General features: G+C 65.9%; 2 protein-coding genes across 2 annotated transcripts in view; one reads left to right on the top strand and one right to left on the bottom strand.

Annotated features, from left to right (window-relative positions):
* The window catches only part of CUNH7orf50 (chromosome unknown C7orf50 homolog), a 60,110-nt gene extending 36,584 nt beyond the window's left edge, over nucleotides 1–23,526 (bottom strand). The window contains exons 1-2 of the mRNA XM_054573773.1: nucleotides 23,444–23,526; nucleotides 18,472–18,598 (exon numbers count right to left, since the gene is read on the bottom strand). Of these exons, the coding sequence (XP_054429748.1) occupies nucleotides 18,472–18,598; nucleotides 23,444–23,526 (210 nt within the window). The remainder of the gene's footprint in view (nucleotides 1–18,471; nucleotides 18,599–23,443) is intronic.
* GPER1 (G protein-coupled estrogen receptor 1) lies at nucleotides 1,021–2,082 on the top strand. Its single transcript, XM_054568199.1, has one exon. The coding sequence runs from the start codon at nucleotides 1,021–1,023 to the stop codon at nucleotides 2,080–2,082; it is 1,062 nt and encodes a 353-aa protein (XP_054424174.1).
* Nucleotides 23,527–23,768: the final 242 nt, after the last annotated feature.

The following is a 23,768-nucleotide window of genomic DNA, read 5'->3' as shown; positions in this document are numbered from 1 at the left end:
CCTCGGTGACACGCAGCCCGCGACCCGAAGCCCCGTTTTCCGGAGTGGCACAGTCCACAGACACCAACGGAGGGGACTTTTCCCTCCCCGCAGTCCAGGTTGCCAAGAGTCTAGGTTACAAACAGCATCACGAAAGTGTATTTGGTTCGACAGTAATATGTCAAAACATTGGTGGAATTTCAATAGTATTTCCTAAAACAATTACCACTTTTATTCCTGATTCTCTTTCATGCCATGTCATGACCAAAAGTCTTGTTTTTCGCATCTGGACTTAGGCCTTGGATTAGCAAAAAGCGAGGTTTCTTTGACCGTCTGCGTTGGAGGAAAGGTCCTGCTCCCGTCCCCACGGCCGCCCCCGGTCCGCCACCTCTCGGGGAAGCTGGGTTTTTCCCTTCCAGTTCGCCCCTTTCCGGCAGCTGCTGGAGTGGATCCTGTCTCCTCTCCTGACAGACAGTAGTTTTCCTAGGGCTCCCACACCCGCCTCTCCACTGCCGCCCGAGCCCGCCGCCCAGCTCTGGGAGAGCCGCGTCCAGGGCTGGGGACAACTCGCTGCCCATCCGCGGCTCCGGGAGTCCTTGCGGAGGAAACGGGCAGCTTCTACACTTAACTCCTGGGCCTCAGCTCAGTGACCGCTGTCCCTCCAAGAGGACAGAAGCCCCACTGTGGCCCTTCCCAGCACACGCAGGTGCCAGGCTCTGCGGCGCTCAGACCCCGCCCAGTGAAGGAAGCGAGGACTCACGTTCCCCTCTGCTTCCCCAGGTGCCGCGGGCAGCGGCCGGGCTGCCCAGCCAGACGCGCTCCCCTCGCCGCCCGCTCACCTGCCTGCAGCGCCGCCCCCGGGCTGCGCCAGGGCCCCGGCGACAGGCTCCGGTGGAAGATGTCTCGCTCACCGCACAGAGCGGAGCCTCCCCTTCTACAGACAGGCCTGCTGCTTCAAGGCCTCTCTGAGCCCTGTGGCGGGTCTGGAAGGCCACACGCGGCGGAGGCACACGTGTGATTTCCTGAGCGCCTGTCCTCGGCATGGAGACGAGCCCCGGCCCCCTCAACAGCACCCCCGCGACGCTCGGCCTGTCCCCCGCGCCGGCCAACGGGACGGGCGCGCTCGCGGCGCCCCCGCAGTACGCCGTCGGGCTCTTCCTCTCCTGCCTGTACACCGTCTTCCTCTTCCCCATCGGCTTCGTGGGCAACATCCTGATCCTGGTGGTGAACATCAGATTCCGAGACAGGATGACCATCCCCGACCTGTACTTCATCAACCTGGCGGCGGCAGACCTCGTCCTGGTGGCCGACTCCCTGATCGAGGTGTTCAACCTGGACGAGCAGTACTACGACATCGCCGTGCTGTGCACCTTCATGTCCCTCTTCCTGCAGATCAACATGTACAGCAGCATCTTCTTCCTCACCTGGATGAGCTTCGACCGCTACCTCGCCCTGGCCCGGGCCATGCGCTGTGGCCCGTTCCGCACCAAGCAGCACGCCCGGCTAAGCTGCGGCCTCATCTGGCTGGCCTCGGTCTCCGCCACCTTGCTGCCCTTCACCGCCGTGCACCTGCGGCACGCTGGCGACGCCTGCTTCTGCTTCGCAGACGTCGAGGAGGTCCAGTGGCTGGAGGTCACCCTGGGCTTCATCATCCCCTTCGCTGTCATCGGCCTCTGCTACTCGCTCATCGCTCGGGCGCTCCTCCAGGCCCACCGGCACCGGGGCCTGCGCCCCCGGAGGCAGAAGGCCCTGCGGATGATCCTGGCCGTGGTCCTCGTCTTCTTTGTCTGCTGGCTGCCCGAGAACGTCTTCATCAGCGTGCACCTCCTGCAGCGGACGCCGCCGGGGGCCGCGCCCTGCCAGTCTTTCCGCCACGCCTACCCCCTCACTGGTCACATCGTCAACCTGGCGGCTTTCTCCAACAGTTGCCTGAACCCCCTCATCTACAGCTTCCTGGGGGAGACCTTTAGGGACAAGCTGAGGCTGTACATCGAGCAGAAGACAAACATGTCGACCCTGAATCGCTTCTGTCACGCGGCCCTGAAGGCAGTCTTCCCGGACAGCCCCGAGCAGCCGGAGGTGAAGTTCAGCAGCGTGGCCTAGACAGCAGGCAGCTCCCGCCTACCCCAGCTGCCCGGGGCGAGGGGCACAGACGCGGACAGAGCACCACCACAACCCTGCAGGCCTGTGCTTGGGCTCTCGGGCCCCCCGCTAGCTGCCCAGTGCCGTTCCTGCACAGAGCTGTGCCTGCCTAGCCTGCTCCCGAGTGCAGGTCATGGGATGACAGAGGGACCTGGGGACGAGCGTGGCCCGTGTGTCCCCTCTGTCCCGTCTGCATCTTGCAGAAGACCCTGCTGATGTTGGCCACCAAGAACCAAAAAGAAGGGGCACTTTGGATGCATTGTCTTGGTGTCAAGGCAGGTCTGTGTAGACCCGCCACCTTGCGGAGAAATGAAACCTGGGGCCCGAGCTGGCCTGAACCTGGTGGCTGCCGCCACATCCACAGTCGCTAACTCGCCACGCGCTGAGCCTCCTGGTCTGCAGGCGGCCACCTCGCCCAGGCCCGTGAACAGCGCCGGGCGCTCTGGCTGCTGGGCCAGGAGGGCGCCCCTCCGGGCAGGCCCGCGCCCACCCCACCGCGTGGTGCCCAACTAGACGCGCTGTGACAGCCCATGACGGCGTCTCGGCCCCGTGCGCACAGAACCGACACCGCGGGGCCGCTCGGGCGGCACGCCGGGAGCCTAGCATGCGGGGGCGGGGCAGTGACAGCCGTGGAGACACAGGGCAGCTCACGGCTGCCAGCAGTGCCCAGCTTCAGTCACTAGACGCGTGTGCTGGTTCTTCTAGACTCTTGAAGTGGCTCCCGAATGGGGGGGCAGAACCGCCCCTAGCCCCCAGGCTTACTCGCATGAGAGCTCTCGGAGGCCAAGGCCACACGCAGCCCCCACGCACGGTGGCGCCCGGGGCCTGACAGCTGCTGCTGTGCCTTCGGGTACGACCGTCTGCGGCCCTCGCTCTTCTCGGAGGCCGCCCGCTGGCGTGAGCCGCGGGGTCCGGGCCGGCTCAAAGCACCCTCAGGGCAGTGGCCGGGGCTCCCGCCCCCATCGGAAAGCCGGGGAGGCCCCGGCCCACCCACACCGCTGGGGGCCGCCTGCCTGTGCTGTCCCCAGAATGACCCGGCTTCCCCGGGCGAGGCCCTCAAGGGTCTTCGCACAGGCAGGGCTGCCCCTCCTGGGAATGAGCCGTTTTCTGTTTTAACAGCTCTTTATGAGCAAAATCTCCAAGAAAGCAAGCATTTGTCCCGCGTGAGCATGTGCACTTACGGCGCCATCTCCGGGGGCTCACGCCCTCCCGAGGACCCACCTGCTGCACAAAGGACCGTCTCTCAGCCCCGGGTGGGCGCGCAGGCCCCTGCAACAGACCCCTCTGTGCAGGGGAGGACTTCCCAGGAGCCCCCGGCCCGCCTCTCCGGCCTCCCAGAGGGCTCTGCGGCCACGCGCCTTGCTCTCTGACAGAGCCCCCGCCCCGCGCCCTGCAGTGCCTGCCGCCAGCCCAGGCCTGTCAGAGCAGGCGGGGCCACTGCACAGGGCGTGTGCTGGGCACTGGTCCCCGTGGAGCATGGGCACAGACCGGGGCTCCGGCCTCATGCACCTAACTACACACAAGGGACTCACCAAGTGCCTGCGCCGCTCCTGCCCGGCTTGGACGGCAGTGGTGGAGACGCTCTGTGACTTCCAGCTCTGGCGGGGGGCCTGGGGCGGGGTGGGGAGACCGACCGTGAGCGGGAGGGCCAGGCCGCCTCGGATTCTGCTGAGAAGCAAGCCCAGAGGCCCATGTGGTCGGTCACTCAGACAGAGGAGCTGACGTCAGACCAGCCTGTGGCTGCTGGAAGCCTCAAGTGATGACGGCACGGCCACGAGTGGCTCCATCGCCAGTTCCGAAGCCCCAGGCCTGCCATCCACAGCCCCGCACCCCAGTCTCGCAGGGGAAGCCAGGCACAGCAGGGGCGGGGGCACCCGTCCGTCCTGGGCCCGGCCGTCCCCCGAGGCGCCTCGAACCTGCATGGGGGCAGACGCGGAGCCTCCCGGGGCCCGCAGGCGCCCCCTCCCCGTGCTGGCCGCCGCCTTCCTGCCCCCCTAGGCTGCAGCCAAGGACGCTTCCCACTGGGGTCCGGGGCCACCTCGCAGGCCACACAGGACAGACGCGTCCTCCTCGCCCTCATAAGCTGCCTACTGCTTCTAGACAGCCCGCCTTGCCACCGGGGGGTCAGCGGGCACTTGCCCCAGGCACAGGTCATACAGGCCAGACCCATCTCCTGCCTCTGACCCCTCGGAGCCCCCTTCCTGACCTGTAAACCCGGGGCAGGGCTGCTCCGAGGGCCCTTTAGACCGACGGCCGACGTGCAGGGTCGCGAGAAGGGCCAGTCAAGGCAAGGGGCCCCCGACGAGCCCGAGGCTAGGCCCGGCGGCCCTGAGCCTCATCTTCCCCAGCCTCCCAATAGCCCCCGTCCAGGAGGCAGGCGGCGGCTGGGCACTGGGTGCCGCCGGCCCGGCCTGGCCGCACACAGGCCCTGCTGAAAAGCGTAGAGGGCGGAGGCTGTGGGGCTTTGGCAGGAGCAGCACGAGACAAAGTCAAGGCTTTGACGGCTGCGCTGCTCCCAGTCGCCTGGCGGCGCCGCTTCCTCTGAGCTACGGGCTCCCTCCGACGGCGGCCCCGCCCCCGCCCAGAGGGTGCATCCCTGTCGTCCCTGTCGTCCTGGTCATCCTGTCTTTGGGAGGGCAGGCCTCCTGCCTAGAGGGAGGGCCGGGGCGAGCGAGGCCAACAGGCCTTTCAGTGGGTCCCTGGGGCCAGTGAGGCCCTTCCGCACCGCCCCATGCGCGTTAGGGGTCGGGGGCCGGTGAACACGCCGACGCTCAGGAAGCCAGAGCTCTCCGAGTGCGGATGGGAGACGCAGACCAGGGGGAGAGGGTGGCCCGGAGGAGCCATGGGCACGGGTGGGGCTGAGGTGCCAGTCTAGCTGCGCAATTTCCACAGCCAGACCACACACTGGAGTGTGGCGCGTGCATGCGTGTGCGTGCCCTGGTGTGACTGTGCATGTTTGCACACACAGTGAGCATGCAAGCACACAGCCACATGAGGGCACGTGCCCATGGCTCTTCTGCTCAGTGGGCAGAAAGCCCTGCGTGGCTGGGCCGCGGGGCCCAGGCTGTGGTCTCTCACACCTTGTCCTCGAAGAACAGCAGCTCCTGGGTGACACGGCCGGGCGGGCGGGGGTGGGGGCGCCTTGGAACACGGTGTCTGCCAGACAGAGCAGAGCTCAGCTCGACGAGGGCCACGTGGCAGAGGCACAGGGCCGCCTGCAGGCTGCCCCGGCCGGATCTGGGGCGATGAGAACATTGAGGAAACAGGGAGAGGAGAGGATGAGGGGCTGGTGGAAGGCAAGGGCCCAGGGGGCCGGTGCTGTGACGGCCAGGTGCAGCGCCCTCCTCACGGCAACGCACCAGCAGGTCCACGGGTGAGCGTCCGCGGGGTCCTGGCTCACAGTGCGGTGCTGACTGGCGACTGCCACGGTGAAGCCGGGGCGGGCAGGCAGGCCTCCAAACGCAGGCTCACCCGGGGCCGCGGCGAGGGACAGGACACCTGCAGGCCCGCGCCTGCCCCCTCACCCGCCACCTCCACGCAGGGGACGGCAGCCACGCTGCAGAGACGGCTCCGCGCCTCCCCGCAGCGGGGGCGCACCGGAGGGGAGACCAGACGCAGCCCCGGAGGGCACCACGCCTCCTCACCCTGGTCTGGGGCAGACCCTGAATCTAATCGGGGAAACCTGGAAATGCCTCAGTGGGGGCAGAGAGCTGAGTCAGCCACAATGCCGACGTCATAAAAGACAAGGAAAGGCACCGCGGTGCCCCAGGTTAGCAGGTGAGGAGATGCAGCAAACGCTGTGGCCCGGGGCCCCCACACACGTGGCTGTCTAAGCCACAGGAGCCCCGGTGGTCTCCCGAGCCAGACTGCCGCACCGCGGTGGCCCAGGGCCCACACCCAAAGACGGACGGGCATGCCCCGGGCGCACACGCCAACAGCAGAGTGCGCAGGACACAGCCTGGGCAAGGCCCATGCTGTGCCAGGCACAGACCCCAGACCAGGGACAGCCGCTCAGACAGGCACCCGCACACAAACGCTCGTGGCAGCGCCATTCCCAGCAGGTGACGGGGCGCCGACCCCCACAGCCCCAGCGGACGTGTGGTCTGCGCGCAGCACGGACCGCTCCTCAGCCGCGAAAGGGACTGGGCGCCACGGAGGCCCGGGGACATGGTGCGCAGTGAGAGCGGGGCACGGGGCGACCGCGCCCTGCGGGTTCCGTGTGTGCGGAAGGCCCAGAGGAGGCGGGTCACAGAGCCGGCCCGCCGGCAGCGGTCCCTAGGGGCCGGGGGTCGGGAGTGACTGCTCGTGGGTACCGGGTGTCTTCTGGGGGTAAGAAAACCCTCCAAAATTAGAAAGCAGTGATGGTTATATAACTGTGAATATACTAAAAACTACTGAAGCGCACATGTTAAAAGGATGACTCTATGGTAAATTACATCTCAATAAAGCTGTCGTTCAAAAACAAAACATCAGGCCCATTTCTCCTCCAGCAGCTGCCCTGTGGGGACAGGCTGGGGCCCTCTCCCCCGCCCCCGCCCCGGGCGGAGGCGCGGGGCTCACTGGCAGCCGCAGTCAGGGCGGGGAGACTGCGGATGCCTGCACCCCGGAAGCCGCCCGCTGACGCCGACGGCATGTCTCCTAACTGAAGTTCGCCCTCCTTAGTTACTGCCTAGGAATTTGAGCTTCCTTTGCTCCTCCACAGTCGGAACTAATCACCTGGGGTGCCTTCTGACACGCTTTTCAACTAAAAGTGGAAAGAAGAACTTCAGTGAGAGTCACAGCTGGATTCAGGAACCCGGCCCCAGGACCCCCACGAAGCCGGAGGGCCGGAGGACTCGCCCTCGCCCCCGCCCCCGCCCGCCCCGCGCCGCCCACGGCCCTGGGCCATCACCCACTGGGCCGCCGCGAGCAGAGCAACGCGGGGCATGGGGCGCGGGGCAGCTGACCCCTCGCTACTCCTGGGTCCTCTGTCCTGTCCGGGACCCATTCACCAGGGCGCTCCGCTAGGGCTTCGGGAAGAAGGCTGCATTCGCACACAGATGCCCGGCTCAGGCCAGGCCAGGCGTCGGGACGGCAGAGGTTTTGCCGCACCTCCCAGCCCGTCTTCGGCTGAGACGGGGGAAGGAAGCTTTCGCTTCCGGCACCAACTGACCAGCTGAGAAGTATCTGCGGGGCACCTTGCCGGAGGCCGTCACCGGGCTGTCTGCAGACAGAGGGGCTCCTTACCGCCCCAGTTTTTCACGGCGGGGGAGTCACCCAGCGCAGCTACGGCAGAAGCAGCGGAAGAGCTGGAGGCTTGGGGGGAGGGGCCCCGTCAGACGCCCACCCGCCCCAGCCTCCTGCCCACAGCTGCCCTGAGTGGCCCCTCTTGCCACAGGCGCAGCCCACAGTGAGCCAGCGAGCGGGCCCAGGGCGCCCTGCCCATCAGAGCACAGCACGCCTGCCGCTCGCTGCCCCGGGCGCAGACAGGCCTCACCAGCCTCCAGGATCGCTGGGCCGGGAGAGCCCCATCAGAGGCCCAGGGCGCGCCCCAACAGGGACCGCCCGAACAGGCGGGCGTGGGAGTGGGCACACGCGCCTGCAGCCTCCGCTGACCCCCACCCAGAAAGGCGTCAGTCCTGCGGGCTGACCTGGCTCCCGCCGCGGTCTGGTGGGCGGCCTCTCATCTGGGAAACCAGCCCCGCCCGCACTCTCCGGGCTTTCTGCCGGGCAGCCTCGCTCTGCAGCTTACTGCGCGGAGTCCGCAGTGGGCGTCCTGGAGGGAGCCCACCCCTTACCAGGAAAGGCAGCCCTGTCCCTAGGCGGGGCTCTGCTGCCCGCGAGGGCCGCTGCTGGGGGGGCTCCTGCTGCAGGCCCTGTGCCCCTCCCACCCCCTCACCCACGCAGCTGGGAACGGGCTGCCCCACGGCCTCCCGGGCCCTTCTGCAGGGCCGTCTCCTGGCAAGAGCGGCTGCCCCGAGTCTGGCCTGACAGCAGGCTCTGCGGGGGCAGCTGGCTCTCCAGCCTGGGTCTCACGCTGAGCTGTCACCTGGAATACAGGTGAGGCGCCCATTCCCCCAGGGAAGTCGCTGCCACACCAATAAGACAGCCAGCATCGCTCCCCAGAGACATGGCCCTGCGCAGAACATTCCGTCCTCAGCAAACGACGCGGCGTTTTCCTTCGCTGACTCACAAGTGTAAATCACCAGGAATGAAGAAAACCCCAGCTGGCCGCGGGCTCAGGAAGGCACTGGTTTCATCCTCTTCCTTCCAGAAACGACAGCCAGCCCGGCTGCTCCCACTCCTTGGCAGAGTCACAGGGCAGACAGTGCTTCCCTCACAGGCACGGGACAGACAAGGTCTTCTCCCAGAGCACCCGCGTACCCCTTGAGCTGGGAGACCTGCTCCCAGGGCAGCCCCGGAACCCGTTCACAACAAAGCCCGCCGAGGCCTCTCAGGCTGCAGTCGGCGGCCCCGGTGCAGCGGACGGGGCTGCCGCAGGCAGCACGTGGGAACTCCAGCCCGCGACAGGCACACAGGCCGGACAGAACAGGCCCGCAAGGCCGATTGCTGGAAGAAAGCTCCACACAGGGAAGCAAGGGATCGAGCGCCAAAGCCACTAATGCCCTCAGGGCGCCTGCCCACACCAGGCTCCCTCCACTGAGCATGCCCACAGCTGCACCGGCCACACGGGTCACTCGAGCCGCAGTCCCCTTGGCCCCACCGAGTACACGTGTGCGCATACACACGCACACGTGCACACAGCAGATACACACATGTGCCCACAGCAGATGGCAGAACAGCCCCCTTGATGCTGAGGAACCAAAGGCTCCTTGTGACGGGGACAAAAAGGCACCATCTGTGGGGTGGGGAGGGGCACCCGCAAGCCAGGGGCAGCCCCCAAAGCCTCAGCCTGGGTTTGGGGGGGGGTCCTCATCAGCCAACGCCCGTCAGCAGCCTACATAGGCCTCCGGGAGAGGACATGCCGCCCCGGCCTCGGAAGCACATCGGTGACGGCCAAGAGCAGGCACTGGGCGCAGCGGGAGCGGCAGGCGCGGGGATGCAGAACTGGTGCCGCCTGCTCGTCACAGCGACAGCAACGGGTGTCAGAGACAGGGACACACGCGCGGGACGCACAGCTGTGCAGGAAACCTCACACCCTCTTAAGCGCACACCTCCCAGCCCGCAGTGCGGATGAAACCAGGGGTCTGAAGAGCCCCCGACTGTGAAGAAGTCAAACTCCTCGCGCGAGAGCCCCCGAAAATCCCATCTGCAGGCTGGGCGGCTCCCCGGCCGGTCCCCAACACTTAAGGAAGAGTTAACAGGCGGCGCCCGGGCCCCACACTGGCCTAAGGCAGCACAACGCGGGCCAGGCTGCAAGCCGGCCCCCACCCCCAGCCCAGACGCAGAAACCCCCAGCACCACCCCAGCGGACGGCACAGCGCGCCTGGGAGCAGGGGGGTGCCCACGGCCACACGGGGCTTCCTTGGTTCAGAGGCCAACACCTACCGACGTCACGCACCGTCATGGTGGAAAAGGAAGAAAACGCATGACCAGAACGACAGTCAACTCCCCTTCCTGGGACACACGTGCAGAACACCAGGAGGACACAGGAGTCACCGCCCAGGGCTGAGAGGACGTCCCCTGTGGGACAGGATGTGACTCTGTCCCCAGGTGCTGGCCGTCCGTGGTGCGGAGGACAAACTTGAGGGAGGCGGCAGCAGAGACCGGGGGAGGCGCTGGCGGGGACCGGGGGTAGGGGTGCTGGGCCGGGATCGCAGCACAGACGGGTGGCCTGCGGCGGGCCCTGGGGGCCGCCTGAATCCCAGAGGGCCCCTCACGGACCGGCCACGGGACGTGCGAGAACCGGCAGCCACGGGCCGGTGCACGGACAGGAGGACACGCCCGGCGCAACCCCGCTCCCGTGAGGCCCGGAGGAGCCACGTTCACAGAGACAGGAAGTGGAGGGTGGGGGCCGGGGCTGGGGAGGGGCGGGGTGTTCCTCGGGGACAGAGGTTCGGTGTGGACACCGAGCAAGGCCTGCAGAGGGCAGCGGTGACGGCCGTGCATCAGGGGCTTGTGCTCACGGCCCGGGCCCACACCTGAGAACGGCCGCGATGGCCGGTCGCACACCGGCGCATTCTACGTCGGCGAAGGAGGAGAGTAGCGACTGGCTGCTGCCGAGCCAGGGAGCCGGCAGGGGCGCTGTGGACGCGACGTTAGCTGCTGCGACGAGAGCTTGGGCTTGGACAGCAAAGTTCCAAGGCCTGGCCTGGGGCGCAGGGGGCGTGGGGCGCGGAGAGGGAGTGAGCGTCTGCGGGGGCTGACGCTGCAGGCGGGGAACACCTCCGCCCTCCTCGCGGGCTCCTGTGCCCTCTTCAGAGGGGCCAGCAGCCACCTCATCGTCACGGGGTAGGGAGGTAGTGGGGGGGCTCCGGTGGCTCGTGCGCCAGCCCCGGCAGACCCGGACTCAGCTTCCTGGCCTGGCCGGGGCTCAGCTCCGACGCAAGGGCATGGCGCAGGCGGGCACTGGGTCCGGGGCCACGCTCAGTGAGATGGGCGGGTCGCGGACTCGTGCCTGGGGACGCCGCCGAGGACCAGGCTGCTGGGGGCGGGGGACGGGAACACGCGCGTGTGCGTACCCACATGCTCACACGCACACAGCTTCGTACGCATTCACACATGCTCAATCACCCATGCACACACACGCTCACACGTGCTTGTACCCCTCTGGGTGCCACCCCAAGCGGGGCGGTGGGAGCGGCCAGCGGGCTCCCCCTGAGGCGTGGACGCCTGGCCCGTGGCCCGCAGGGCGGCGCTCCGCTAGCTCGCCCCCAGCCACCCACCGCCAGAGGCCACGTGGCCGACTCCGCGCACCCGACACCACCGGCCGTCAGGACGACGACGTTGCGGACTGTGAGGCAGAAACAAGTGTCCCCGTGGGGCTGTCCCCTGGGCCAAGGCTCTCACAGGCCAGCGGAGGGCGGAAGCAGAAGCGGCGCCTGGGAAAGCCACCCCCTGTGCGGCCTGGGAGCGATAGGCCTCAGCAGGTCGAGGGGACCCAGCCTTCGGGGGCAGTGAGCACAGACGAGGTGCCGGGAACCGTGTGGTTCCACGCCAGCGCCGACCTGCTTTGGACGCCTGCAGATCAGGCGGAGTGGAGGCCCGGCTCCTGGAGAGACACCCAGGACTGCAGCACGCGGGCCACGCCCTCACCTCGTCAGGCAGCGAGAGCCAAGCCCAGCGAGCGTCCGAGTGCCGTCCCACGCGGAGCGCCGCGCGGGCATCCCCCCATGGTCTCCACCAGGCGCCAGGACGGCCGGTGGGCACCTCACGTCACAGACACGGCGCCAGAGCCCCGAGGCGCCATCCGGCCTCAGTCACAGCGTGAGGGGGCAGGAGGCCTCTGCGGGTTCTGACTCCACAGCCAGAACACGACTAAGAGTCCACTGGTTTTTATAGTAACAATGTAAACAAAGACTAATGCATGAAATTGCTAGCGCTTAACAAACGTAGCAGTCCCTTCCCATCAGCTCCTATGCCGCCCCCACAAACCCCACAGCAGTAGCCCCGTCACGGCTACGGCAGCACATCACCTCGGGGCCTCCTGAGGCCGCCCTGTGTGATGAGTGCAAACGATCCCCACTGGTGGTCTCAGAGGGGAGCAAGCTGCCGAGGTCACCACGCCTCCAGCTGCCCTGTCTGCGTGCGATGGATCGCGCCCATGATGAAGCCCGCCCCCGGGCCTGCTCCCTCCTGCTCCTGGGGGCCAAGCGCCCGGCTGTTGACTGGCTCTTGGATGCCCAGGCCACGCCTGCAGCCTCCAGGTCACCTACTTCAAGACGGGGTGTCCGCCCTCACTTGGGCCATCCCCTGTCCCAGGACAGAAACGTGGGGGAGGGGGGAGCAGGGGGCTCCCTCTGACCATACCATGACCTCGAGCCGGGACCCCAGACAACCCAGGAACCCCAGCCCTGCCCCCGCTCTGGACTGTGAAACAATGTCCGCCCTCCTGAAGGCACTGGACATTGGGGGCCACCCACGCGCCACAGCCGCCGGCCTCGCCCCTGACTGGCGCGCGTCTGCAAACCTCCGTCTCAGGTCCCACTCTTTGGCTCGTTCCCAGAATAGCGGCCTAGTGCTTCTTGCACACGGAGCCCTGCCCCCAGGCACCTGCCTGGGCACCTGCCATACCCCTGGTCACGGCTAATGTCCCGCGGTCACACAGTGTACCCCCTGCCACGGCAGCACACCGGGTGGGGGCCTGTCCCAGCGACCCTGTGCTTTGTGACGCAGGCCCAGCGTGGCCGCTGCGCTGGGGGAAGGCAGCAGCAGCGCTCAGGCCGCACCTGGTGGTCAGCGGGGAGCCAGGGCCTCACCTCCACTGCAGGCTGGGCCTGGGTGGGCGCTGCGCGGGAACACAGACGGAGCCGGCCGCCCTGTGCAGGGTGCTTGGAGGGCGGCCGGCACCGCGGCTCAGGTGGGCGGGGCTCGTGCAGAGCGGTCCCTGAGGGGAGCGGGCAGCTGAGGAGGACCGCCCTGTGCCGCTGAGACTGACCAGGAGAACGGCGAGTTAAACCAGACGCTGTTTATGCTGCGAACAGCAGGAGACAAGCTCTGTGCCTGGGAAAACCGCTTCAAAGCAGCGACTGTTTGCTCAGCTGCGCAGGCCCCATCCTGGGAAATCTTTTCATGCCATTACAGAAATAACTCTGGGAGCCCAAACAGACACTCCGCCCACTCCGGCATCCGAGGTCCTGGGCTGGAGCCTTCCGTGGACCTGTCTGAGTGGACGGCAGCCACCGAACCCCCGGCCGCCAGTGGGCGTCAGAGAAGCATGTGCCCTGTGGGCAGCCGACCGCTGGGATGTGGCGGCAGCCGCGCAGCGCGCTCGCTCTGCGTGCCCTCGTGTGCGTCCTGACAGAGGCGGGGAACGCTCGGCAGCCACAGTGCAGGGCCGGCTGCACGGCAAGAGCCGAACTGCCCACGACGGGACATATCCCACTTCGGCTCTCTTCCCTTCCAGGGCGAAATCTCCCGCCAGCTTTGAAACGTCCACCCTGTAGCACAGCCAGCAACCCTGAGACACAGATGACCTCACCTCCCCCTTCGAAAGCCGAGAAAAGAAACACAGTCTCAGCCAGGAGACCAGCCCGGTTCCACCGCCAGCTGATGGAGGGAGGGGCTCGCCTCAGGGCTGAGGGGGGCAGTCCCAGCCCCTCGCCTCCCGGGGCTGTCGCGGGCCGCAGGGGTGCCAACCCTGGGTGTCTGGGGACGCCGCACGACGGGCTGCCCACACCCAGCTCAGCCTCAAAAATGGCAAGAGGGTGAAAGAAACAGTCAGTTTCACCGTTTGTTGCTTGAAAGTTAGGTGCGATGGCGCGCCACGTGAGAGCCGAAAGCCAGGCCGCTCTGGGAGCGTGTGCACAGCGCCGCCCGCAGCGAGCGCACCGCTGCACCACCGCCGCCTCTCTTGCTCGCCTCCCCACGGAGCCTGCGGCTCTCACCACGGGCCGCGTCGCTGTGAAGGAGGGGCTTGGTTTCCTAAGCTTAGATTGAACGCGCGATGTTGAACGCGCGCACTCAGACAGCGAGTCTTTACAGGAATGTGAGTGCACCTGTGTCGGAGACGCGTCCCCATGAAAGGACTGGGAAGGGGCGCAGAGGACGGGAGAGCCGGCGGGTGTCAAAAAGGCAGAACTGGTGCCCTTTCCCTTTTTATTATGTTGATGCTGTTTATTCAGCAAACAGGCAGAGCCTTCCCAGGATGCGCTGCGTGCGCTTTGAGATGGGTTGCTTTTCCACTACTCACTTTCGTTCTTGGACGCCGGCCACACGGCTGCCCTCACGCCAGCCCCAAGCCCCAGCCCCGAGCCCCAGCTCCGGGGGATGCCACTGGGGCTCCCTGAGCAAAGGCTGGCAAGGGGCTCCTCCCACAGACTCCGCGGTGCCCCCCGCCCCGGGAGCAAGCCACCCCCTCCAGGGCCCCGGCGGGGCTTTCTGTCCTTAAGGCTGTGGCAGGCTGGGACTGCCCTGCGGGCAGCACTTTTTAATTCACCTTTGGAGGCAAGTGACTCTTGGCATTTCAGGTACAGCCAGAAGCGGGCAGAGGGCCCCATGGCCTTGGGTGGATGCGGGGGAGCGTAGTTGTTTAGGGCAAAAGCCATAAACAAATATAACCCAACTGGGAAAATATTTGATTCATAAAGAAAAACAAAGTGCGTTTAGCATAAAGAGTGTGTATGCAAATCAACACAGAGAAGACGAATTCAGCAACAGAGCCAGTGAGGACACGCAGGACTCCACAGAGGAGGCGCACGCAGCCGACGCGCACACAGGAGCGGCCACTCAGCAGCGCCACGCTGTCAGCCTCACTGTCGCGCCGGAAGGCGTGAGGCCTGCCGTGCCCGGGGACCCGGTCCTCTCGGAGACGGGGACAGGGGAGGAGACACAGCTGGGGCCAAGCGCTGAGGCCGCCCCTCGGTTTCTCCTGCACCATCCCTGTGCTCGCTCTCTGACCACTGGTGTGTAACTCAGGAAAAGCCACAAGTGTCCCTTCTTAAAATTACATTTCACTGAGTTACCTCCTGCCAAACACACGGAAGCACCGCTCACAAATGCCTACAGCGGCAGCAGCCTCAGGGCGCCTGGAAGGGGGTCAGGCAGGGGCTCCCGTCCCCTTGGGCCCCGACTGCCCAGCCCCCGCGGCTGCAGGAAGGTCACGCGCCTCCCAGCCCCTTGGGCCTCATCGAGGAGCTGAGACGCCGTCTGGCGTCTGAGAGGCGCACATGCTCGCGGCCCGCCCCGGCCCCAGCCCCCGCCTTTGCTCCCCAGCGACGCCGGAAAAGCTCCTGGAGAAAGACGAGGGTGTCACACATCGCAGGGCAACAGAGACCATGGCACACATGCCCCCAGCAGGACAGCCCTGCCACGGAGCCCGGGAAATTCAGTCCTGGCAGGGTCCCTGTCTCTCCTTGGGGCTCCAAAAGGTAACTGGCGTCAAGAGACCGAGTGCAGGGGGACCCAGCCTCGCCGGCCACCCCTCTGAAAGGCACAGCCCCACCCCCTGCCCTCGGCCCCTTGGGCTGCGGGCCATCCCACACCGAGGTGCGTTCTTGACGGAAAACGTGCTCGGCAAACATGCGGGTTCCTGTGCCCGAGACCACCCCCGTGACCAAGGGCCCACCCCCACGGCCTGCTTCCGTCTCCAGGCAGCAGAAGGCGCAGCCGCAGTGGCAGAGAGCCCAGCTTGGCCGCACCCCTCCGCGGCCTGCGACCCCGGACGGCTTTGAGTGTGACGGTGGCATGCCGTGGTCCCCCGTGCGGCCCAGTGTCCCCGGTGGGGGGGGAGACCTGCAGGGCCCCCCGCACCTCGCCCTCCCACCCTCCGATGCACCAGGCCAGCTGCCCCGGGCACACACGGATTCCTCGGGCGCTAACTCCTCGCAACCTCCCCTCCAGTCATAGGCCCGGGCTGGAAGGGACGTGGAGCCAAGACAGGACCCAGTTCCGTCCAGGCCCTACGTGCAGGCTCCTGAGGAAGGTTCAGCAGGGCGCACTCTGAGACCCCTCAGGGAGGAAAGACCTGGAGCCCGCCCCCGGTGCCCTCTCTACCTCACCGGCATCCCTGTCCAAGAGCAGTTACCACGACAACACTGAGGACGCAGGACAGAGCACAGCACCCTCTTCTCCGCTGGCTCAGGCCCACAAGGGCCAGCGCAGGCTGACGGCTCGTGTGCTGGGCACACCGAGGCGAGAGGCGAGCCCGCGGCCCTGCTGGCCCCGGCGCAGCACCAAGCACCGCATCGGAGCTCGGCGGAGGCTGGACCAGGGAGCGGGGCAGACACAGCCTGGGGGCGCGGGGAGGGCTCTAACCCCAGAGTACCCTCGGACACCCCCGGGGGCTTCAGTGTCACCCCTCGGGGAGAGTTTAGCTCTGCTGGCACCAGTGCAGGGCGCCTGTGCTGTGGGGAGCGACCACAGGGAGACCCAGAGGCCTCCTCGGATGGCAGTTTCCAGGAGGACAACACAGCGGCCCCCGTGGGGACAGCAGCGTCTCCACTCTCCACTGGGTGCTGGAGGTGCTTCCTGGCCCGGGGGGAGGGGGGCAGCGCAACCCTTTTCCACAAGCTCCTGCTGATGGGGACCCTGGGCAACCTGGGTGCCGCGGCCCACACTCCGTCCTCGGAAGACGCTGCCCGTCTTCCCCGCAGCCCCCTGAGAACCGGAGAGCGAGCCGAGAAGCGCCGCCGCTGGCCGAGCGCAGGGAAGGGGCCGCCCCCACTTCCCTGGGAGACGGGGCCCTGCAGGACCGGGGGCCTCGAGGACACAAACCCCAGCCCCCGCCCAGCTCCCAGGCACACCCGGACCCCTTGCAAGTCCGGCCCTGCGGGGACACCAGGACCCCCGGCGCCCCCTGCCGGCCGGGCGGGGCGCGGCGCGGAGCAGAAGCGCGCTGCCCTCTCCCAGGCTCCCTGTCCGCTGCGCCCAAGGCCCAGCACACGCCTGGGCGCCACAGGAGGCTGGTGCTCTCCTCCTGTGTTTTCCAAATCTCTTTAAATCAAAATGAAAAACAATCACTTTTGACAGAAAGAACACCACCAGCGCCCTGGGCAGAGCTCCGTCCTCTGCCGTGCCCACCACAAGGCCGCACTGATCCGTGGGCCCTGTGGTGACCAGCGGCAGCAATCGCGGGTCATGAAGAAAGGGAGGCTGCCAGTCCCAGGACATAGTCACACATCACCAAGCGCATTGTGGGGAGCTCATTTTAAAGGAGCTGGAGGGGTCCGAACAGGAGGCAGGAACAGAAACGGTCAGAGAAAATCCTGCGGAACCGAGGCTCCGCAGGAACGGGGTGGGCGGGGCCCTGGGAGCCCAGGACACTGCGGCCCACACCCACCTGGAGTCCGGGAGCCCAGTGGAGCAGCGCAACTGGGCACAGGCGGTGGAGGAGGGAGGACAGCGAGGGACAGCAGGCATGGGGCCAGTGAGTGTCTGCGAGCACAGCACGGCGGGCGGCCCGAAAGCTGAGCCTCCTGATCTTGGGGCTGCGGCCGCGGGGCGGGGGGCGCCCCAGCTCTCATGCACCCCCAGGTCCTGCAGGCTGTCAGGGCTCCCAGGACACTGGGGGCCCTGGGTGCCAGCCTGTTCTTCCCCTGCAGCCCGGGCCGGGGTGGCTGAGACGGCGAGCCCCTCCTCTGCACACACCCTGTGCCCCTCCTCCGCTGCCCGGCCAGTCGGCTGAACCCACTCACGCCACCTCCCGGGAGCAGAGCTGCCCACTTGGGTGCAGCCCAGCAGCCATCGACCCTGCGGCGTCCCGACCCCGTCACGGAGTCCCCAGCATGGCGGCCTGGGGCCCCGCTCCAGGGCTCTGCTGTCGCGCGCCGGGGCTGATGTCAGTCCTAAGGGAGGCTGGGGGGGCCCGCTCTCCTGCCCCACATCCCCTGCACGGTAACCCCTCCCCCACGCTCGGGACCAGGCTCCCTGTCGCCCTGCGTCTTACCGGGCGCTCTGCCCCAGGGCCAAAGGCCACCGACCCCGGGCGCGGCCAGAAACACTGGAGCAAAGGAGAGCGCGTGCGCCGGCAGCAAGCCCTTGGCCCAGCCAGGCGGTCCCTCCTCTTGCCCCGAAGAGGCGTGAGGAAGGGCCCCGTCGAGCAGCTGAACGGCAGGTGTCCGGAAGTTAACCTTGGGGACGTGTGCCAACCACGACAGGGCGTCTCGGCGTTCAGGGGCCAAGCCCCACGGCCACCCCAGAACCTCTCACCGCTGCACGCAAGGAACAGCACACCGCCACGCGGACCCCGCCCGCCCCGCGTGAGGTGAGACGCGCCTGATCGGCTTCAGCTTCGCCGAACAGTTTGTGCGACCTGCTGTTTGATCACTGCACACCCGGAATCACAAAGACGACTTGATACCGAAGAAAAGCGTTAAGTCTCAGAACTTGTTAACAGACGACAAATTTAAATGTGTACGCATATTTTTGTGGCGAGTTTATGTCATGCCTGATATGACATTTTTAGATGTGAGTTCCTAAACTCAGGCCCCCGGACCGCGCTCCATGTCCCCAGGCCCCACGCTCCCTGGGGCGCAGCCCAGAGGCCCCGCTCCGGCCCTGGCGCCTCCGCGGAGCCATGGGAACCCCTGGGCAGGCAGCCGGGGTAGCTGAGGGAGGACGGCCATGGTGGCCGACCTGCAGGTGACTGAGGCTCCTACCCGACCCGGGTTGCGTGTGGAGGCCACTGCGCGTACCCACGCGTAACCTCCTCCGCCCTCTGCGCCGCCCAGAGGACCACCAGCACCAGGGCCCTGGCTGCCCCCTCGGGCAGGGTGCAAGGCGGGTCCCACGTGCGCACCGCACCGCGCCTACCTCAAGTGCCTCCTGGGAGCCCTGCGTGGCCTCGGGCGCCGGCAGTGTCTCCGCTCCCACCGCCTTCTTCAGCTTCTTCCTCCCCTTCTCTGGCGCTCCAGGGACTTCCCGCTTCTGCTTCGCCATCCTGCAGCGGGGAAAGCAAACTGGAAATAAAGGTCTTGGCCATGTGATATTTTCATATTCCCCCATTATGAAAGAAACGCGCATTTCAGGAAACATGGAGACTACACAGAAGCGAAAAGAGAGACGAACACCCTCATTGGTCACTTGGAACGACCAACGAAACAACCGTCTGGTGCTTCCCTTTCTCTTCATGAGTTTTAACGCACAGGGTGGGCAGATGCGGGCCGACAGTTGTTCGTGTGAGAATAACACAGCAGTTAGTACACAGTGACGCAGGGACAAACGCTAGGGTCTGACTCCGCTTCCTGGCCAAGGAGGGAGGCCGCCAGGGGCCGCGTGCGCCACCACCTGGGCCCTGGCCGCCACGTATGGAGCCCACGGGGCAGCTGGGACGGCCCCCTTGGATTGAGAAACAAGCAGCGGCTGGGCCGCCAGAGGGGCACACACACAACCGTAGGGGCCGGGCAGGAGCTGGTGTGCGGGCTTCCCAAGCACAGCAGGATCCAGAGTTCTAGCACCCGCCGCCTTCACGGGCGACGTGATGGGGACCCAGGGAAACGGCGGAGGGCAGGAGCCGGGAAGCACGTCGGAGGGGCCACGCCGGGAAGCCCCGCGCCTCAGAGTGGGGGGCTGAGGGGCACCCGCTGATTCTTGGAGGGAGAAGCAGGAACTGAAGCAACTCCGGCTGCCACAGGAAAGGCCCCAGCTGGGCCCTGGCGGGAGCGGCAAGGACCCCCAGCTCCATACACCCCACGGCTGCCAGCCCCACCGAAGGAGCCCAAAAAGGGGCTGAAAGTAAAGTCACTGTGCGCAGCCCAGAAGCTGCCAGGCGGGCACCACAGCGCAGGCGGGCACGGCACCCGGGAGCGGCGACGCCGGGATGACCCACGCGGGCACACGACACGCACCAGTGGGGGGTAAACACAGAAATCGGGGCAAGCCAACGCAGCGGGACCCCGTCCCATGATTACAGCAGATGGGATGCCGGGTGGAAGAGGCAAAAGCACTGTGTGCAGTGCGATCCTGGTTCGTTTCTAAGAAAGTAACGCGGGAAATAGCCATGGGGAAAGCGCCGCCTGCGCTACAGGTTCCCTTCCGGAGGAAGACGCCTTTAGACAAAGGCAACGCCTTCCCCGGAGGGGCTGGGTTACAAGGGACTGTTTCTCACAGCTCGGTTTTGTTTGTTTCTTTCGAGGCTTTAGACTTGGACACTGTAATTATCCGTGTGATGGGAACCTGGAGAGAGCGGCAGGCTGTCGGCACAGGGCTTTGGGAAGGCAAGCGGCTCCGGCAGCCAGTCACCTCGCTGGGGAAACAAGGACCGTTTAGCAAACGTGTGCTTAATGGTTACCGTAAAAGTTAGGTTGAATCTATGTTCATTCTGTAAGTTGTCATTAAAAAGTCTAATCACTAAGTCTATTTGATAAAAAGGGGAGGAAAAAAGCAGGGAGAAAGACTTTTCCATATGATAAAAAGGTCTTTTAATAGTTCCAAGAGATGGTGAATCATAACTTGGAGACCACGTTTGTATGGAAAACGACCTTCCCTTCCACCTGCAGCCAACTGCCTACCGACTGGGGCTGAGGCCGTCCTTCGGGGGCGCCAGGCCCTCCAGCCATGGAGCTGGGGCAGCAGGATGGCCACGTGCAGAAGGACGAAGCTGCCCCCGACCCCACACCACTCACAAAAAATTAACTCACAAAGGATAAAACACCTAAATGTAAGAGCTAAGCCACGAAAGTCTAAGAAGGAAACACAGGAGCGACCCTTTGTGGTCTTGTGGTGTTAGACGGCAATTTCTCAGATGTGATGCCAGAAACATAAGCAGCAAAAGAAATACACAGTAAACTTGTCAAAATTAAAAACGTCTGCTGCGAACGATGCCAGCCAGGAAGTAAAAAGGCAGCCCACACACGGAACTGCAGAAAACACCTGCAAGTCATCTGTCTGACAGGAGACTGCTCCCCAAATGTAGAACAACTCTTGCAACTCAACAAAAGAGACAAATAACCTTATTTAAAAATGGGCAAAGAGGTGTGAATGTTTATTTATCCAAACAAGATACACGAGGGGCCAAAAATCAGGGGCACGCTAGTCATCAGGGACTCGCCCATCAGAGGACTCGCCACTGGCCGCTGGCGGCTCGGTGCCGGGTCAGAGAAGCACAGCAAATGCAGGTGGAGGCGGGGGTGAGGGGCGAGCCCCCACGCACTGCGGGGCCGCCCGGGAAGCCCGCCGGAGGCCGCACACCATCACGCAACCATGCCGCACCGCTCCCGGCTATGTACTTGAGAAACCACATGCTGCTGCGTGGCACTTTGAACACTACTGTTCACAACAGCATTAGTCGTAATAGCCAAGAGGTGGAAGCGTGGAAACAACCTGCAAGTTGGTCAACCGGCGGTGGATGGACAGAGCGTGGTCCACCGGGCACCGAAACGTCCCTCAGCCGTAAGTGCTCAGGACACAGCGGAAGGGGAAGAGATGGGCTGTGTGAAGAAAGACCCTCATTTTGCAAGAGAAATCCTATACAAACATGCAGAGAGGAAAAAACTAGACGGAAATACATTACGGTGTTAACATTTTAGGGAGCAGATGTACAAGAATGTTTATTTTTCCCCTTATACTTCTCTGTAATTTCTCCAGCGAGAGACTTATTTTACGAGACCAGCTCAGCAAGCTCATTGAAGGAAAACAATTCCATCAGCCGAGCGCGGGCTGCCTGGGTCAGGCAGACACGAGAAGCTGCCAGTGTTTGGGCTGGGCTGCGACCCCCGATCGGCTCGGTCAGAGCCAACCGGCTGCGGCTGCCAGACAGCCACAGCTGAAAGGCCGCCGCCCAGGCCCCTGAAACAGTAAATCAGCCTCTAGGAAGAAGAATCTTTTTTTTAAACCCTGAAAACAATCCCTCGTGGTGCCCAGGTCCCCTCTCGCTTCGTGTGTCTCAGTCACTTCAGATGTCTTGGCAGGAAACAGGGGAGGGCCCTCCCAACTCGTTGGGCAGGGCCCCTGAGCGAGGCCTGGGTCCCCCACCCACAGCCCTCCAGCTCGGCCCCAGGCACCGGGGAGCTGGGGCCCCCTGCCCACGCCCGGGGCTGGGCTTTGCTGCTGCCCTGCTGGACACAGGGCTCTTCCAAGTCCTGACTCGCCCCTGCAGCTTCTGCTCTTCTGCTCCCTGACCCGACCCTCTCCCTCCCGCCCCCCAACGCCAAACTCTAACCCTGTTAGGACCACACCAACAAGCTCCCTGCCCGCCAAGCCCGCCACCTCCCATCCTCCTGGCTCTTTCCTGCTCGCCACCGGCCGGCACCGTGGGGTGCAAGAACCCTTCAACCCCACCGAGGCCTGCGATCCACGGACCCTCCGTGGCCCAGCGGCCCTCGCCCCTCTTCACTCCACTCCCACAACCTCACGTCCGAGGTCCACCATCGCAACCTCGCCTTCCAAGCACTCTCAGCTCCTCCCTGGCAAAGCCCCAGCTCCTGCGCCTGCTCCTGCCGGCCGGACCCCGGGGCCAGACGGACTGGTGTCACCAGCCCAAGGGGCTCTCTCGGGCTACCCAGTACGCCCACCACCCTTCCCGCAGGCAGCCCCGTGCCCAGGAGACCCCTCCGTCCCTTCACCTCTACTCTCTCCAGCCCAACATCACTCCCTTCCCGTTCTCGGGGGAAGGATTTGATTCCCGACACTGGGCTTCCTGCAGCTCCCACGTCTCCTTCTCTCCTGCTACAGTAGACCCGGCCCAGCTCCGGCCAAGGCCGGCGCTCCTCCCCTGGGCTGAGGCCGTCCCGCCTGCTCCAGCGGCGCTCTGAGCAGTGCCTGTCCCTTCCAGTGAATCAGCCACAAGGCCCCACATCTTACAAGCCCCCCATTCCAGGCGCTCTCCACCCGGCGCCTGCTTCCTTCTCGGGAAAATCCTCAGCGGGGCCCGCTTGCACTAACTCCCCGCCTGCCATTCTCCCGTGACCCCTCCCACCGGCACTTCGCCCCAGCCGAGCCGCCAAAGAATCACCGTGACATCACGGGTGTCGCCCGCGTGTCCACAGGAAAGACCCTCCCCTGGCCGAACTGCACCAGGCTCCTCGGAGCCGTCCCCGCACGAGCCCCCAGCCCCGGCCTGGAAAGACCTGAACGAAACGCTAACACGGCTTCCAACGGCTCAGGGTCGCATCCGTCTGACGACGACCCTAATCCCCACAAAAACTGCCGGCCTGAAAGACGCAAGGGAGCCAGGGCGATCCAGCCGGCGCCTAGACAGAGGCCCGTCCCCAGCCTCGTTCCACAGCAGCCCCGCCCTGGCCCCGGCCGGCCAGGCCATTGGCGACGCCGACGCGGCATCGGATGACGCCTGGCCTCGGCTGGAAAACCGCCCCGGGGGTCCCGCGTCGCGTGGAGAAAGCGGGTGTCCTCGCCCAGGCCTGCAGGCCCCGCGCTCTCCCCGCCTCCCGCCCCCAGCCCGCGCTCGCTTCGCGTGGCCGCACCGCGCTCCGGGCAGGGCCCCGCACGCGCGCTCCCTCGGCGGTGCTCTGACAGCGACCGACGCGGGGTGTTTCTCCCTCGTGCTCATCACCGTCACCTGACTTCTTCCTTCCCGCCCCCGATCCACGCAACTGCACCAGACCTGTCCGTGCCCGGCGCCTGGAGCGGCGAGAGCCACGCGACGCGCGGTGACAGAAAGTCTGAGGCGGCGGTGGCTCGGTCCTCGCGTGCCGCAGGACCGCCCGGAGGCGAAGGACACCGAGGCCCTCCACGTGTCCCTCCCGCCCCCCCGCAGGTGCTCCAGCCGGGCCCGCGCCCCCACACAGCGGCTGCTCAGCGACCCCGAGACTCCGCCGCGCTCGCCTACCTGCGCGTGGCCGCCGACGCGGGCTTCCGGCAGGCGCGGCGCTCAGGTAACGCGGTCCCGCCTTCCTGAGCGGCACCGCCCATTGGCTGAGGCCCGCCTCCGTCTCCCAGCTGTCCAATGGCAAGCAGCAGCCGTGAGGGGGCGGGGCCGGCGCAGACGGTTGCGTCATCTCAGGACGCCGCCGGTGGCCGAGAGCCCCCGGTTGCCAGGCAACCCCTCCACACGTGCGGCCCACAGGGCTGGGGCCCCACGCCGCGGATTCTGGCGTAGGGGACGGCAGTTGTGGGGCTGGTGTCTCCGAGTGCGGGGTTCCCTGGACGTAAAT

The sequence above is a fragment of the Pteronotus mesoamericanus genome, unplaced genomic scaffold (genome assembly GCF_021234165.1).
Source record: "Pteronotus mesoamericanus isolate MK-2021 breed Mesoamerican mustached bat unplaced genomic scaffold, CSHL_Meso_final contig_1, whole genome shotgun sequence".
Lineage (NCBI taxonomy): Eukaryota > Metazoa > Chordata > Mammalia > Chiroptera > Mormoopidae > Pteronotus > Pteronotus mesoamericanus.
The sequence above is the reverse complement of the archived record's forward strand: the minus strand, read 5'-3'. Positions and strand labels throughout refer to the sequence as shown.

Bases quoted from the DNA above. Each gene is read 5' to 3' on its own strand.
- GPER1 (XM_054568199.1), top strand. From the start codon at position 1,021: ATGGAGACGAGCCCCGGCCCCCTCAACAGCACCCCCGCGACGCTCGGC.